The sequence below is a fragment of the Ursus americanus genome, chromosome 7, assembly GCF_024610735.1.
Source record: "Ursus americanus isolate L20-20 chromosome 7, mUrsAme1.1.p, whole genome shotgun sequence".
Taxonomy (NCBI): Eukaryota; Metazoa; Chordata; class Mammalia; order Carnivora; family Ursidae; genus Ursus; species Ursus americanus.
The window spans coordinates 36,488,691-36,506,584 of record NC_142133.1 but is presented as its reverse complement, the minus strand read 5'-3'; the positions used below and the strand labels follow the sequence as shown (position 1 = coordinate 36,506,584).

The 17,894-nt window shown below is 41.8% G+C and overlaps 1 protein-coding gene across 7 annotated transcripts in view; it reads left to right on the top strand.

Annotated features, from left to right (window-relative positions):
* The window catches only part of LOC148109672 (uncharacterized), a 28,162-nt gene that overhangs the window by 7,065 nt on the left and 3,203 nt on the right, over positions 1-17,894 (top strand). For 2 of the 7 annotated variants that reach the window (XM_087863538.1, XM_087863537.1), the window contains 3 exons: positions 1,646-1,757; positions 8,732-8,757; positions 8,896-17,880. In XM_087863538.1, coding sequence (XP_087719664.1) covers positions 1,646-1,757; positions 8,732-8,757; positions 8,896-8,923 — 166 coding nt within the window. In that variant the 3' untranslated portion in view covers positions 8,924-17,880. Of the gene's footprint in view, positions 1-1,645; positions 2,814-8,731; positions 8,758-8,895; positions 17,881-17,894 lie in introns of those variants that run through there. The other 5 variants (XR_015725217.1, XR_015725218.1, XR_015725219.1 and 2 more) reach the window with 4 other exon arrangements.

The window sequence follows — 17,894 nt, the reverse complement described above, 5'->3', positions numbered from 1 at the left end:
AGAAGCAGGAATGACAGAACTACCTGGACAAAATATAGATCAAAGTGTCCACTGATAAAATCAGGGTGATTAGAAATGTTAACTTTTGCAGGCAATATTTTATTAATATGTTAATAAGCCAATTATTGTGAGGTGAAGGAAAAATCCAAACAGCCAAATTTGCATGAAATTTTTTGGCTGTTTCAGTCTCTTTTAGCATAAATATTTTGGCTGCTACCAGTTGTTTTTTTGTTTTTTGTTTTCCTTTTAAGCAGCACAGTGACATAGGTTAGGACTTTCTGGGTTAAATACACATAAATACATAGATTAAATACATTTGGAATGGGGAGTGGATCTAGTGTTACTCAGAATACCTTTTGAGCATTTTTGGCCATTCTGTCTAAATTCTGGCTGTCCACAGGGTTTGTCTCTGCTCACCAAAACAGGTAGCCTATGTTTCACACAGAAGGAAGAGAAATCTGAAAAGCTCCGAAGAGTCAACAGTGTATCCGGGCCACCCTTTTGCTGACTTCTACTCCTCCCTTCTCAGTTGGACCCATGCTCTGTTGTCCAGTTCTGTTTTATTATGAACCTTGGTTTAGCAGCTTCTGTATGCATGGTTCCAGCATATGGACTATTTTAATTGATTTCACATACTCATCCATTTATTCACCAAGATTTTTGTCACCCCAGGGGACATAAGCATCCTCTACCCTTTTTTTTTTTAAAGATTTTATTTATTTATTTATTTATTTATTTATTTATTTATTTATTTATTTGTCAGAGAGAGAGAGCACAAGCTGGGGGAGTGGCAGGCAGAGGGAAAAGCAGGCTCTCCGCTGAGCAAGGAACCCGATGGGGGACTCGATCCCAGGAACCCAGGATCATGACTTGATCTGGAGGCAGATGCTTAACCGACTGAGCCACCTAGGAGTCCTAGGCATCCTCTACCCTTAATAAGGCTGCAGTTGTATGAGAAGATAGCCACCATGACAAACACAATGTAAGAATATTTGAAATAAGTGCTAGAGTAAGCTTTAGGGTGGGAAAGACTTAAATTCAAATCCAGCTCTGCTATTTGATGTGGGAAACAAAGGCAGAAGAGAAATTATTAAATTTCCTTACTACCTAGAGCCCATTGACAAGTCCTTGAAACAGGCGGAGTGAAATTCCTCTAGGGTCTCAAATGCCTCAGTGTTAATACTTTGCTAAGGGCAAAAAGCTATCCTAGCCTGAGCATCCCCCTCCCCACCAGGATCCTGCAAGTCTACTTTAACATATAAAAATTCCTTTGGAAACTTCCTTTATCTCTACCACCCCCCCAAGATATGTGTTGGCAATCATTTCCCAAGCATATGGCCCACCGATATACATCTGAAGGGTCTCATGACTAAGGTTTTATTAGACAGTAATAAATGACCTTTTCCCAACAATAGCTAGACCTCTCAAGGCCCTGGAAACCTTGCTTCCAAAATTCCTTAGAGACTCATGCTATCCCTGACCCCCTCCCAACTTGAAAGTTTATAATGGGCCACTCCTCATGACCCCAGTCCAGCTCTTTCTGCCCATGGGTCCTGTCCTGTGTTTTAATAAAATCACCTTATTGTACCAAAGATGTCTCAAGAATTCTTTCCGTCCTCCTGGCTTTTCTCTCTTGCCTCTTTAGCTTATGTGCTTTAATGAAGCAAGCTGCCATGTTAGAGAGCCCCCCGTGGCAAATAATGGAGAGAGGCCTCCAGCCAACAGCCAGCGAGGAAATGAATTCTGCCAGCAAGCATGTAAGTCAGCATGGAAGCAAATCCTTTCCCAGTAGAGGCTTGGGAAAATTAAAAGGTAATAAATGTTGTTGAAAGCCACTAAATTTGGGGGGTAATTTGTTACAAAGTGATAGATAACTAGTACAATGGGATAGCACGTTCCTTGAAGAATCACCATGAGGATCAGAATGTATATGAGGATTAGAAGAATGACAACAATGATAATGACAATGACAAAAGGGGATCCCAGGGGATCTAAGCTTAAATTAAAATTCGGAACCTGGTGGAAATGCTGCTATTGTGAAGTTATTTTTAGTGTTTGAGCCCCCTGAGGAGTAGAAGAGAGAAGAAAGTATGAAGAACAGAGTATCATATTTCTCAGTCAGGCCCAGACTATGTCTGACTCTGATAGAAAGGGGCTTGTGAGCAGAGCTAAAGTAGCAGGTTTCTGAGAGCCAGTGAACAAGAAATGGTACATGGGGGACCAGGTGACAAAGTTTCACCAAGAACTGGGGAGAGGGTCATTCTCCCGCTTCTGCTCAGATTGGAGCAGGGCTACAACTGTAAGCTGAAGTCAAGGGATAGTGCAGTTGTTCAACTCAAGATTTCCTGTCTTGGGAGCATGGAATGTAAGACCCTTGGCAGGGAGGAAGGGTTCTCATGAGGAACACTGGCCACAGTGAGGGAGACATGGCCCTCCTGCTTCTACTGAGATTGGCATATAGCTATTTCTATGTCTGTGGTTGGTGAACAGTAAAAGACTATGGGAAAGGAGCGTAAGCACACTTGATTCTGGGCAGCCTCCAGGAAGGGAAGTTGAGGACCTATTTCACCATAAGCCAGTGCAGTTGGGTTATAGGGGTCTTAAAGGACATGCAGAGTTCTGACAGGCAAAGAAAGGTAAACAGACATTCCAAACTAAGGGAATAGCACATGTGAAGATTCAGAGCCATGAACAGAAATCATTCCCTTAGGGAAAAGCAAGTAGCCCTGGGTGATCAGAGAAAGGAGTACAAACTACTTAACGTCTCTTATTCGGATTCTGATTCAGTTTCTAGACCAGCGATTTCTCAGACTTTGGGTGTCAGTTTCCCTTTACATTCTTAAAAATAAGTGGTGACCTCAAAGAGCTTTTATTTATGTGGATAATATCTATTGAATATTTACTATATTAGAAATTAAAACAGATAACTTTTAAAAATATTTAGTTTGAAAGCATCTAAAATAATGATAATAAACCTATTAGTATAAATAGCATATTTTTAGGAAAATTAACTGTATTTCCTAAAACACAACAGAAATAAGTGAGAAGAGTGGCATTCTTTTACATTTTTGAAAATCTTTTTCATGTCTGGTTTGATAGAAGGCAGCTGGATTTTCATATCTATTTCTGCATCCTTCTCTTGCACTCTCACACATCACATCGCCTCTGGAAAAGGGTACTCAATGCTTGTGAGAGAATGAGAGTGGAAACGACGAAGTAAGTTTTCATTCATGAAAACAGTTTTGATCTCCCAGGCCCCCTGAAAGAGTTCGGGGGACTCACAGAAGTCCCTGGGCCACACTTTGAAAATCACTGCCCTGGAGCAAGAGCAGTAGATGTTCCTGAGAGAAAAAGCCAGAATCTACATCACCATTACTGGTGATGAGAATAGTCTTAATAATATTGATAGCTAACATTTCTTGGGTGCTTACCATGTGCTATTCTAAGCACTCACCAGAACCAAAGAAGCAGTTTTAATTCTATTTTCCAGATGAGGACAAAGAAGTGAAGTAATTTGCCCAAGTTTCCATAGGTCGTAAGCGGTGGTAAAGCGGGGGTATGAACGCAGGCAGGCAGGCTGTCTCCAGAGCCTGTGCTCACCACTGTACCGTCCTGCCTCTCCCAGGGACAAAGCCCTGCAGTATAAATCACAAAGGGTTGAGTCATCCCACTCAGCTACCCTTTCTCCCCCCCTCTTCCTGCCATTTTAGATTTCAATGCTCTTTTCTCTTTCCCTGCGTGTTTCGGGAACTCATATTCCTTTTCACTCTGCAGTAAGTCCTTGTACATTGCCCGTTGTTCATTATTCTCCCCACTCCACAGAAACTGCTCTCTCTAAAGGCACCAATGACCTTATAATGACCAGATTCAGTGGCCGCTTTTCAGCCTTCATCCTCCTTGCTCTTTGAGACATGGGATATTATTGGCCATTTTTTAAAATATTAAGATTCTCTCCTCTATTGGTTATTCTGACACCAGACACATCTATTTCTCTCAACCGCTTCTCTGGTAAATTCTTTTCAGAAAATTCTTTATGAGGTCCTTCCCTTAAACATCTTCATTCCTCAGTGTTAGGTCCTAGGCCCATCTTTCTTCTCATTTTATAACATAAATTTAAAAGAAATAAACCTGTAAGGTTTCAAGCAAGAAAAAAACCCAGGTGGCTTTAGAGAGTTAAATTACATTTCGGGAATGGCAAAAGAATAGAGATAAGGATCCTTCAAACAAAATAGAATCCAGGAATAGACACAACGATACACTAGAATTTACTTGACATATGGGTGGGAGGGAAGGTAGATGCCCAAACACTCACGAAAGAGCTTCATCTAGTAGGCATTGGAAGAGTAGACGTTTGTCAGACATCCCTCTTACTTCCCCTTGAGTTATCTACTCTGGGTATGCTCCTCCCAGCTCGCCCCTTCTCTGCCTGGGGCTCCTGGGCACATCCTCCATAGCTTCTGCCTCTTCAACGTCCACACCACCACCGCACAAGGCCGTCCACATGCATTCCACCCTACTCAAGGATTGGGGAAAATGACAGGAATCACAATGTAGGGAGGGGCACGTAAGAGCTGAGTGCAAAATTAGACGTTTTTCCCCCAGAAAACACCTACAATGTTTATTTAACATGTGAACAGTATTTATTTAACATGAATTTATTGAGTATCCTCTATGTATCAGGCACAGTTCTGGGTGCTGGAGATAGAATGATGTACCAGATGGTGTTATGGCTCTACCCTGATACCTTGGGCCTTGTAGTGTACCCCATCCCACTTCTAATCATCAGGATCTGTGTCTTTTTGCCTATTGACTTTCTTCAGCAGCCAGAATGTGGCATGGCCACGGGCGAGTGTGTCTATCAGGCCAGGAGTACATAAGAATTAACATACCCTAGAAACAGCCGTTATTTGGCAACTAACAGGAGTTGGTGTGTGACTAGCTCTGTATTCCTGGAGGCCCAGGTTCTTCTGCAGGATGCAGCTGCAGTTACACACAGTGAGGACTTGTGGATAATGCATCCTTTATACGGCCTTCTCATCTCTGCCTCACTTCTCCACACTCCTGCTGGTATTCCCTGGCGGTGTGGCTCATAGAAGCAATCACACTTAAACTCTCGTCTCAGGTCTAGCTCTAGGGACACCCAAACTAAGGTAGATGGTTAAAAAATACTTTTAAAAAGGCCGAGTCCTGACCTCGTGAAGATAAACAATAAATAAGTAAACAAACGAATATATGAGTTTAAGAAAGGAGCAGTGCTATAAAGAAAAACAAAGCAAGGTAAAGGATAGAGAGAGTGATTAGTGGGTGTACGAGGAAGGGATACTACTTAGATAGAGTGATCAAAGAAAGAGCCTCTGAGGAGATAATATTTGGGAGAGGCTAAAATGAAGCCAGGGAGGGAGCGTCGTAAATGTTTAGTAGAAGAACATTCTTGGCAAAAGGCAAAGAAGAAAGAATGAGTTCCAATGTTTGAAATACAGCAAGAAGGCCAGTGGGGGACCCTTTCTTCCTCTCCATCTACACTTATTCCTTTGGTGATGCCATCCAGTCTTATGGGTTTGAACAACATCTATAGACTTTCAACTCCCATCGTCATATCTCCAGCTGGACCTCTTTCCTGGAATCCACACTCGTAAATCTAACTATCTACTTCTCTCCATTTGGATGTCTAACAGACATCTCAAACTTAACATGTCCAAAGCCAAAATCCTAGGCTTCTCCCCAAACTTTCTCTTCCCACTGAGATGTCTTCCCCCATCTCAGTAAATGGGCAACTTCATCCCTCCAGTCTCCCATGCCATGACCACGGGGTCACCTTTGACTCCTCTCATTCACCTCTCTCATCTAAGCCAGCAGCAAATCCTGTCAGTTCTGCCTTGAAAATATATTCAGAATCCAGTTACTTCTCACCATCTTCACTGCTGCCATCTTGGTCCAGGCCCCCATCACCTTTGCCTTACTGGTCTCCCTCTTGTGCCCATTGCTTCTCCTATAGTTTATTCCCATCCAGCAACAGAAGAAATTCTTTTAAAATGAAGTCAGATCATCTCACTCAGAGTAAAAGCCAAAGTTCTTATGATGACCTACAAGATACTGCACTGTGTACACTCCCACCTACCTCAGCGCTTACCACCTCCCTCTTGTTTACTTCATTCCAGCCACGTGGACCTTTCTTGCTTTTCCATAATATGCTAGGCTCACTTCCATTTCAGGACCTTTGCACTTGCTATTATCTCTACTTAGAATGCTTTTCCCCCAGTTATCCTTCACCTCCTTCAGACGCTTGCTCAACTGTCTCCTTCTAAGGGATATCCTCCCTGCCCAGGGCCACTGGCCAGAGGGACAAATGAGGCCTTGAAATCCAGCCTCAGTACAAGACACACAGTATGCACTCAATAAGTATGTGTTGAGTAAATGAATGAATGGACAAAAGAAGTAACTATTAAATCGGACACACATGACTCCTGATTCAGTATAAATCCTTGAAGAGGAAAGGCATCTCTTCACTTGTGTATCTAGAGCACTCTCACATGGGTGTCAGGGTCTCACATTATTATGCAGAGCACTGTTAGTTCTTCTCTCCCTTCTTGGCTCACAGGTTGTGCTCCTTCTGGCTTGCTGAGAAAAAGAAGCCCATGGCTCTTTATGGTCTTTCCTCAGTTGCACAAAGACTTGGCCAAGGCTGTGGAGATTACTATAACATTCTTAGTGACTGGATTACATTCTTAGCCCAGAACCACATCTTCCTTGGTTTCTATAAGGGAGCAGGAAAACGGGTTGTATTATCCTTCTTAAGGAAAAGATTATTCTAATCCATGCTATTGGGACAACTGGTTAACCAGCTGGGGGGGAAAATTAGTTGGATTTTCTACCTCAATTCCTAAATCAAATAGATAAATTTCAGATGTTTTTGCACTTAAATGTGAAAAACTGAAACTGGTACTAAAAGAAAATACGGTGAATACATGGACGAGAGACATTTCTAAGCACAAAACAAAAGTCATAAATCATAAAGGAGAATAGATAAGTTTGACCTACACAAGAATTTAAAAAGCTTCTATGTGGTCATTTAGGTCATTTAGGTCATTACAGATGGGGTAGATTATAAAGAAACACAAGAAATTATTAGCATAAAATTCTGTGTAATGGTAACCTTTGGGGAGAAAGTTACTCAGGATTTTACTTCTATAAATTATCCTATGGAGTGAATAATACAAATTTCTAAAGATATATTTGCAAGACTGTTAATATCAGTATTATATATATATTATATATATAATATATATATATAAATGAAGTGTGTATTATATATATATATATATAAATGAAACAAGTTCATTAATAGGGATCAGGTTAAATAAATTATGATATACATACAAACAATAGAATTCTACACACACATTAAAAATGATGTTAGTCTAGGTATATTAATATGAAAAGATACCCACAATATTTGTTCACATGAAAAAGGAGATCAGAGAACATCATGTGTACAACGGTCCTGTCTGTACGTATGTGTGTGTGTGATTAGATAAAGACAGAGGTATATGGAATAACTATTAATAGCAGTTATCTCTGGATAATGTTATTGGTGGACACATTTGCCTTCCTCTTCATATTTTTTGAATCATTGGATGTTTATTAATACAACATACCATTTTGTCCGTAAAGTTTTTAGTTTTATACTAAAATAGTGTTGTCATTAATTAAAAATAATTAAACACACCCCATCCCTGTTGACCCAGGATCTTCATGTAGCTCTAGAATTACGGCATTCCCTTCCCTTCTCTCACTCTGTACCTCAAGCCCATGGCTGATCCTCACTCCCACACATAGGTTTGGGTCCCTACCCTGTATCTTCTTTCTTTTGGTAGAACTGCATAATCTCCTGTCTCATTGCTAGAGCCATTCTAGAAACCCTGGTTGACCGGACTCCTGGCATACCGCCTAACTTTTACATCAATAAGAATAATTATGTGAAAGAAACAGACTATCCTAAAACATAAAGCATAGTGCAGAAGGGAATCTCGCCCTCCTAGACATTAAAATGTACAAGAGCAACTACAATCAAAATAACATAGTATCCTTCTGTAAATTGGACTATGGTGAATGGCACAGAAGTATGTCAGAATTTCATATGTGATGAAAAGAGGCAGCACTAAAATAAGTGAGTAAGGATTACTTAATAAATGTTATTGTAGTAAGTGTTTTTTTTTTGAAAGATTTTTATTTTATTTATTTGACATAGAGAGAGAGAGCAAGCGAGAGAGGGAACACAGGCAAGGGTAGTGGGAGAGGAAGAAGCAGGCTCCCAGCGGAGGAGCCCGATGTGGGGCTTGATCCCAGAACGCCAAAGGCAGATGGGAAGAAAATACTTGCAACAAACATCAAAGGATTAGTATTCATGACATATAAATGGCTCCTATAAATCAGTAAGATATCATAGGGAGAAAATGAGCAACATTGTGAAGACACTTCCTAGAAAAAAATTCAAGTGGCTATATATATGTGTATATATATGGGCTTGAACTTCATGGAATCATTTATGCCTAGATTTTTTCAATAAATAAAATATAGTATTATACATATTTTTTCATATGTATGTTATCATATGAGAGTATGTTATCATATAACATGAGAGAATATTATCATATAAGAGTAAAGCCCAAACTGTGGTAGCTAGTCTCCAAAGAGGGCCTCCAACAACAACAAATTCTTCCCTTCGCTCTAGGTGTATGCTGCTCCTCACATCAAGAGGTGAGGTTTATTTCCCCTCTTATTGAATCCAGGCTGGCCCTGTGACTGCTTTTACCAATAGATTGAAATGGATATGTTGTTCTGGGACTTCTGAATCAGGCCTAAGAGAACCGGTTACTTTTGCTCCTTTTTTCTCAGAATACTTCTTAGAACCCAGTTACTGTGATGGAAGAAGCCCAAGCCACAGGGACAAGTCATGTGAATTAGACCCAAGACACTTGGGTTGACAGCGCCAACTGAGCCTGCATCCACTATCACCGATGTAAGTGAATCTTCCAACCACAAATGATTTTGATCACTAATGAGCAGGACCCAATTAATATTTTAAATCTAATCAATCAGATCAGAAATTTCTCTTTCCTTGGGAAGAGATGGAGGAGTTGGAAGGGCTGGGAAAATTATTAGTAACCCCCAGTCCACCAGTAGTTGGTGTGGGGCATTTATTTTGCTCATATGCTCGGTCTCTGATAAGCCCCTGAATGGAGCCCATCGAATTGCATCCCTGATGGGAGCAGTCTATAACTGGGCTTTGAGGCAGGCCCTGACACTACGGCTCCCATCTAGACTTGGAGCCTACAATCTGTTTCTTACTTGGCCCCTTGTTCTTTACTCTGAGGTGACCTGGCCATGTATCATGCCTTGACCCACTTATAAAATAAACCACAACTTCCCACAAGTTATGACAAGGAGTACAACCTGCTTAGAGCCCACTTACCTCATCTATGAATAGGAGAGGAGAACTAGTAAGGCACAAATTAAAGCAGTTACCTTACTTTCTATTAGTTAGAGGTCACCAGCTTTTGGAAAGGGAAGTCAAGATGCAGTCATCCACCGAAGGATAAATAATGGTCCCTCACTACGTTCCATTGCCCATATATGAACTTGAATTCTCCCTGCTTCTAGATTAGGTAAGAATAATCGAGGGGCCTGTGGGTTGTCTGCCTAATATCCCTTTTTCCACGGAGAACATTCCCCTCCCTGTCCTTAGCAATTCTATTAGTATTATCAATCACAGGACTGTACCCACACCATAAGGCAAGGGTGGGAACATGCCCTAGGGCTAGACAGTTGTGATGCTTCCTCCTACTGTCCACAGTAGTGAAATGAAGGGTCAGGTGACACAATTATAGACAATCAGAGTCACTACATGAGATGTGCTGGAACCATGGATGAAGAGCAAGGCTCTGTCTTTTTCTGGAACTGAAAGTTGTCAGAATCATAAAGTCAAATGCTGTGTGTGTTCTTTTTTCCTACCACAGAAGAGAGCAGAGCTAAGAGAGGGAATAAAAAATAGGGCCTAATGACATTGTTTAAACACCTAGATCAAGCCATGCTTGAAGCTAATACTAATCCTAGGGCTTTTCAGCTAATTGAACCAACAAATTCCTTTTCTGCCTAAGGGAATTTGGAGTTGGGTTTCTGTCAGCTGTACCTAGAGTCTTGACTAGCAAAGGGCACTATGCTTGATCCTTCCCTGACACCTATATCTTGAATTATGTGAAAGGGAGAACACTAATTATTCACCCTTATCCAGCCAGAATATATTCATTCTTCAGAGCCCTTGATCATCAATTCTAGGAGGGGGTAAGGAGAGCAGGGAAATTCTCTTCATTTTTCATATGTGGCATCTGAGAGAAAGATGAAGGACCTTCTAATAACTCAGTAGTTATTCAATTAAAAATGTGTATTGAGTAGCTATGATATAATTAGCACTCTGCTTACCACTATGTGAAAGTACAGGATAATCACGATCATCAAGGAAGGGATCTCAGGGAGACAAGATTTATATACATGCAACACCCAAATAGCTACCACAGGCTCAATACATTTCATAGGACAAAATAAAATGTGCAAATAGCATGTACCATAAACATTTGAGAAATTTCTGAGTTTCCTGGTCAGATGATGGAAAACACCAAAGAAGAACTTGGAAAGTATTAGTATGTTGAAACGATTAGCAAATTTGGCTCCTTAGGGCAAAGGGGCAGGTGGAAACTCTGGAGACCCAAAGTTTATTCCATTCCTATTTGTACGTCCTCTCTATGCTCCATAAAGTGTGAAACCTGTTGTTACTCTTATTTACATTTTGGTTTTTTCCACTCCCTGTGTGTCCCTCGCAGAAAAGAACCATGTCCCATTCATCAGTGAGTCCCTGGCACGAAGCTCAGCAGCTGGTGTAGCGTAGATGGTCAGTAGGCGGATATTGGATGGAGGGTTGGAGGGATGAGTGAATGAGGCAGCGTCATCTAGACCCAAGCCATTGGAGACAACAGACCATTCCTGTTCTTCCTTCCTACGCTTCCTATCTAACTTTCCCCTCTGCCGTACAGGTGCAATTAAAACATATGTCATTTGCCAGGATACAAGATGCAAATAAGTAAGTGCTGGGGAAGTAGCAAATTAGAGTCACTGGCCCACCTATTTCTCTAGGCCCTGAAGTCCGGGCTCTGCCAAGGGCTCCCTGCCCAGGGACAGAAGCTGTTCTCTTGCCAGCTTGCTGTGCTGACAGCTCTAATTGCTAAATGAACAGTCTGTGTTTCTAGTGAGAGAGAGGTTCTCAAAAGACTGTTTGCTCCTGCGGTCCTGGGAAGGGAACACAGTATTGTGCAATCAGAAACTACCACCTCAGCAAGGAAGGTCAGCGCTGGATTTTCCATTACAGGATGGGTAAATTTGGAACCTGGAGGCATTCTTGGAATTTTGGTTCCCATAGTATAGTGGGACCCTTCTGGTCATTGGGAATGTGAATGAGCTTTGCTTTCAGAATGCAAGTTACTATATAAAAATAATGGTTTGCTAAACAGAAATTGTGTTATAGTTGTAGAGTTTTATGGGTTCTGCAAACATATTCACAACATGAATCTTTAAAGCCCATCCATAAACAAATATTTGGGGGATATGTGCATGTGGGGTAGAGAGCAAGAATTCTAAAATGTGGGGCGCCTGGGTGGCACAGCGGTTAAGCGTCTGCCTTCGGCTCAGGGCGTGATCCCGGCGTTGGGGGATCGAGCCCCACATCGGGCTCCTCTGCTAGGAGCCTGCTTCTTCCTCTCCCACTCCCCCTGCTGTGTTCCCTCTCTCGCTGGCTGTCTCTATCTCTGTCAAATAAATAAATAAAATCTTAAAAAAAAAAAAAAAGAATTCTAAAATGTGACCCTTAAAGAGGTGGCAGTTTTATTAAGGAATAAATTAGGCAGTCACAATGACATAATTAAAAATGCTAGGCAAAAATTGAGAAAGATCACAGATACAAGCACTCAGAAGAAGAAAGAAATCATTACTCCCAATGTCCTTGAGATAGATCAATTTGCAAATGAATATTTAGATTATTGAAATCAGGAAACACCTAGGAAACTGCTAGAGAACTTAAGAAACTATTTTATCAGCCAGCTGTGATTCAGATTTAATCTGCAGTTAAAGACGTTTGGCCAAAAGTTTCTTGTCAACGCTGATAATTGATAACATTTTCACCCACATAGCCTTGATTTCTCATTAGTATAATCAATAATTTATTACATAGCTCTATTTTAGTTTCTGACTCATCTATTTATAAAAGCTAATGCTTTAGCTTTCTTATTTTTAGTTTTATTAAGAAAAATACTTAAACAGAAAATTAGAAAGAATAGTACACCAAACAGCCATATACTCATTACTTGATTCCAAAACTAGTAAATATTTTGTCATGTTGACTTTAGATGTATATATGTATGCATTGTTAAACCATTTGAAAGTTAATTTCAGGTATCATGACAGTTCATCCTTAAATATTTTAACTTACAGCTCTAAAAAATTAAGAATATTCTCCTTCTTAACAACAATACTACCAATTAAACCAATAAAATGAACAATAATTCCCTTGTGCTAATATCCAGTACACATTTTTATTTTCCCAACTATTCCAAATATATTTTACAGCTGTTTTACCTTGTTACATGAAAGCTCACTGAAATCACCATTACCATTAAATAATTAGTTAGTATCACTTACATTCTTAATTACCTAATAACCCCTCCTATCCTGTGTTAGGTTGAAACCTCCCACAAAGGAACTTTAGGTATCTCAGTCCTTTTTACAAGCCCTGGCTTGACACTTTTCCCCATCTTTTGCCTTTGTTCCTCACCTTTCTTTCACCTGGCTCCCAGCTTTTTAGTTTCACCTGCTTTTTGCCATCCTTCCAACCTGACATCATTGACCTCTACAGTATTGCCCTCCGCTCTCTCCCGGACAGTTTTTGGATCCTCCTCTGGATCTCTTTCCCTCAGCTGTTTCTACCCTACTTGACCAAACTGGTGCCAACATTGGCCAAGCTATGTCTTGGAGACCTTATGGGGTCCGCATCTAGGGGGATGGGACATTTTTGTATTTAGCCCATGATGAGTGGGGTAGAAGGGGATTCTAAGCACCACGTAGATTTATCTTGCCCTATCTTTGCTGTGGCGACCACTTTTTCATGGCCTCATTGCTGCTCTTATCCCTCCATCTGGCATCTTCAGATCGATGCTTCATTGAACTATAGGATTGGTGTGCTTCGAGACTCAACTATAAGAAGAGTTTTTCTGCATTCCAGTTGTACTTTCATAGAGTCTTCCTTCTTAGGGTAGGTAGAGAAGGTCCGGTTCAGGACACATGGGTGCCCAGATAAGCTAATGATTTGATGCACCATTAAATCAATGCTTAAAAAATATTTGTTCAATGTTTCTTTTTTTTAAAAAAAGATTTCATTTATTTATTTGAGGGAGAGAGAGAGAAAGAGAGATTGATCACGAGCAGGGGGGAGGAGTAGAGGGAGAAGCAGACTCCCCTCTGAGCAGGGATCCCGATGTGGGACCTGAGCCGAAGGCAGATGCTTAACCGACTTAGCCACCCAGGGGTTCAATGTTTCTTTAGAGGAAAAATTACACAGTACATGGAGAGGTGTGACGACGGACAGTAGGTGATCACCTACCGCTTACATACTTGATTGAGGAAAATAAAGTCTTTCAGTCAACGGGACCCACTCTTCTTCAAATAGTTGGGGAGAAGAAAGGAAGCAATGTTGCTAAGGTTGAAATGGAGGGAGGGGCAGTGACCCAGAAGACCACTTCATTCTAGCTGTTCTTGGGGGCAAAATGTCCAGAGCCAGCTGCTATTAGTCCCATGCTGCCCACACTGTCTGAATTCCTTGGCCTCTCCAGACTGAGATCCAATAAGCAAAGCATCCCGTGAAGGACTCAGGCCTGCCACCCACCAGCATTGCTTGGGCCGCCAGAGCCGGATGTACACCACCTACAGAGAGGCTGGGGAGCTGCCCTGTTATATCACCCCCGTCTCCCTAGTACAAGTGTTCAGATGAACAGGTGTTCAGCCTGCATTCTCGCCAAGCAGCTGCAATCCCTCTTTTGGCCTGAAGCTGAAGCTCTTCTCACCAACCACAACACCAATTCCCCACTGAGACCCCAGCGACCTTTGTAAAGAACTACCAGGATTACTGAGACCTCCAATAGCTCATCACCGTATCTGGATTGAATATTACGAATGCTCATTTACTCCTCTCGTACTCCCAAAGCACCACATTTGACTCATTCAGAAGGCAAGGTGATTTGGTAGATTCCTGGGAGTTGCTTTACAATCCAGAGGCTGTAGGCTTTGTTTATCTAACCTTATCTGAGCCAGTCTGATATTTTATAGTCTCTAGATTCTTAGCTTATAGCAAAGTTACGGAGGCAACTATATCCCAGAGGAACGTTGGGTCTGGTACCTTAACCCTGTGCCCATTTCTCACGGAAGATGACCCCACGCAGGTCAAATGTTATCCCAGGGAATGGGAATTCCAGCCTAAAATCAGCTTTTATGCACTGTTTCCATCTGAGGGTAGGACACCCATCCTGTCACAGCCTGTGGGCAGCTGCCACGGTGCAGAAAAGTTCTGTTCACACCAGGCAGGCTGCCTCGTTTAACGTTCTGAGTTTTCAACCTCATACACTCCAGAGAGCCAAACTGTCAGCTAGGCACTCTTTCCCTGAAGTGCAGGGAGCATGGGCTCAGGTTGAGGCTCTGTCACCGTGCTCCTTGACTAGCTCTACCTAGCCCTGAATGTGGTCTACAAAGTACAGAACCAAAGTTGACATCCTGCTCATTACCGCTGTAGGAGACTCACCCTGACGTCAAGAAGTGCCTGGGAATCCCGAGGACTTAATGCATCCTCCCAGTGCTCCTGTATGTGTTTCTGACCCCAACTCCTATCGGACATTTTCCATATTAGCCCCTCTCTGTACCTCCACAGCCAATGTGTTCGTCAGTGAGGACCCACCTGTTATGGCCCATTTGCTTTTCACCCCTAGTCAGAGCCCACTCCAGTGCCTCGGTTCCCTCTGTCACTCCTTGTTGTTGGAAGAAACTTCCATTCCTTCACCCATGTGCACTCATTCCACATTGGCTCTACCGCCTGGCTCCTACTCTGCATTGTCCCTAGAATGAACTCCCTGGTATATGATGTCTACTTTTGCCCCTGATTCTGATCTCTGCTTTCTGGCTCCAGGTCACATAAACATGGGCAGGAGGTGCCCTGCCCACATAATAGGCCTGGAACCCACCAAAGCCTGATCTGACTCATCTGGCGTTAGCCCTTGTCTGGACCCCCTCTGACAGCAGAGGTTTAGACACCCAGAGTCCCAGACTTGCAGCTGGAGGACAAATACCAAAGCTGTGTCCAAGGATGTGTGCCAACACTGAGGAACTCAGCCAGTGTAGTCATCATGCGAGGAGCCAGAGGCAAGTAACAAGATCCCGAGACAAGGTCAGGGTGCTGGGGAACATGAGAGGAGGGCGCTGCAAATAGAAACTCCATGGACAGGGTTCCCATATTCACACCTTAGGGCTTTCTAATTAAATGTCTGCAATCAAAGCTATGCCTACACATGTTTTACAAAATCAGCTGGTTTTATCAGGCTTTTTTAAAAAACCAAGCTTTTAACAAAAATCACCAGCCTCTTCCTCGGCCCTTGCAATAACCTTTTTCAACATTTTTACCAATTGTGTGTGTGTGTGTACATATTTCATTTATATATATCCTCATGTATTAATAATTTGGTTATATGTTTATTCTTAGATTTTTTTTTAGTCTCAGACTACTTAGTCTATCACATTCCTGCTGTGAAATATGGGGAATTACCTCGATTATGCTACTCCCTACATACTTTCCTGCTCCCTGCCCTCCCAGTGTGTTTATATCCCAAATTTTGTTAAATCCATTATTTAGTGTTACCATGATTATGACTATGTAAATATTGTCATAGGCAGCAGAGCACGATGCTTAAGAGTAAGAACTCAGATATAGATTACCCAGATTTGAATGCTGGCTTCGCTGCTAGCTGTGTGTGATAAGCTTAATAATGTCTCTTCAAAGATGCCCACACGCTAATCTCTAGAACCTATGGGTATGTTACCTTACATGGTAAAGGGGACTTTGTAGAAGTGACTAAGTGAAGGATTTTGAAGTGGAGAGATTATCTTGGACCACCAGGTGGGCCCAGTGTAATCACCAGAGTTCTCTTAAGAGGAAAGCAGGGGAATCAGAGTCAGAGAGAGACGATGGAAGAATGGAAGCAGAAGTCAGGGAGAGAAGATGCTCGGTTGCTTGCTTTGAAGATGGAGGAGGGCCACAAGCCAAGGAGTGCGTGGCCTCTAGAAGGGCAAGGAAGAGGGTTCTCCCTGACAGCCTCCAGATAGATGGTCGCAGGCCTGCAGACAGACACTTTGACTTTAGATCATTGAAACTCATTTTGGAACTTCTGGCCTCCAGGACTGTAAGATAGTAAGTTTGTGTTGTTTTATGCAATTAAGGTTGTGGTATTTGCTGAAGTAACAAGAGGAAACGAAAATATACTGTGTGACCTCTTTGCCAAAGATTTCTTATCTACACAATGAGTTGCTGTGAGGATTAAATGAGTTAATACATGTAAAACATTTAGAACAGCGCCGGACATATAGTGCGATATGTATATTTGCTCTTATTGTTTGTAGCTAATCTTCCAGGAGTAGTATGATCGTGTCCTTTTTCTTTTGTTTTTTCCTGGAGCTTTTAATTCTCTTGAGTCTTCTGTGATTAATCACTAACTCTCCCAGCTATAAAATTGCCTGTCAATATGGCCATACATATAGGTGACATATCCACTGCCATTTTTTCTGGGAGACATCACTGCTAGAGTCCGGAGCTCTCTCCACTGCAATCACGTTGCCCTCGAGGCTTGCTGCACATTGTCCCTTCATTGGTATTCTGGAGATTCCCTTCCTTCTTCTCTTCTGTTGGACCTGCTTTCCTTAATTCTGTGTCTTCCTCCTTCATTCCTTTTTCATCCCCGCCTTAACTGGGATAGAATTGTGTCCCCTTCATTCTTGATTTACTTTCTAATTGTGTTGGTGCAAATCCTCCAATAGGTCCTGATAAAGGATACCTGAGAGGTGAATTTGTTGAGAACTTGATTCTGTGCAAATGTGTTTATTCCAGCCTCACACTTAATTGGTGGTATAGCTGGGTACAGCTTCTAGTGCCATAGACCTGTGTCCCCCCAAAATTCTTGTTGAAACTTAATCCCCAGTGTGATGGTGCTTGGAGGTGGGGCCTTTGGGAGGTCATAAGGGTGAAGACCTCATGAATGAGATTAGTGCCATTTTGAAAGAGGTCCTAGAGAGATCCGTCACCCCTTCTGCCATGTGAGGTTATAGTGGAAAGACGGCCATCTGTGAACCAGGAAGATGGCTTTCACCGGATACTGGATCTGCCAGCACCTTGATCTTGGACTTCCCAGCCATCAGAGCTGCAAACAATAGATTTCTGTTGTTTTTAAACCATCTGGTCTATTTTGTTATTGTAGCCCCAAAAGACTAAGACATCTAGGTTAGAAATAGTTTCTCTCAAATTTTGAAGGTATTGCTCCTGTGGCTCTGTCCTCCTGTGTTTTCTATGGAAAATCTGATTTTCTTAATTCCTAATATTATGTGTGTGACCTGTTTCTCTCTGGAAACTTTTAGGATCATCTCCTTATCCTCACCACTTTGCAAAAATGCTTTGACTTGCATTTGACTGTAATAGAGAATCTGCCTCCATTTTTTACATTTGACTGTGTAGTTTTTTTTTTTTTAAAGATTTTATTTATTTA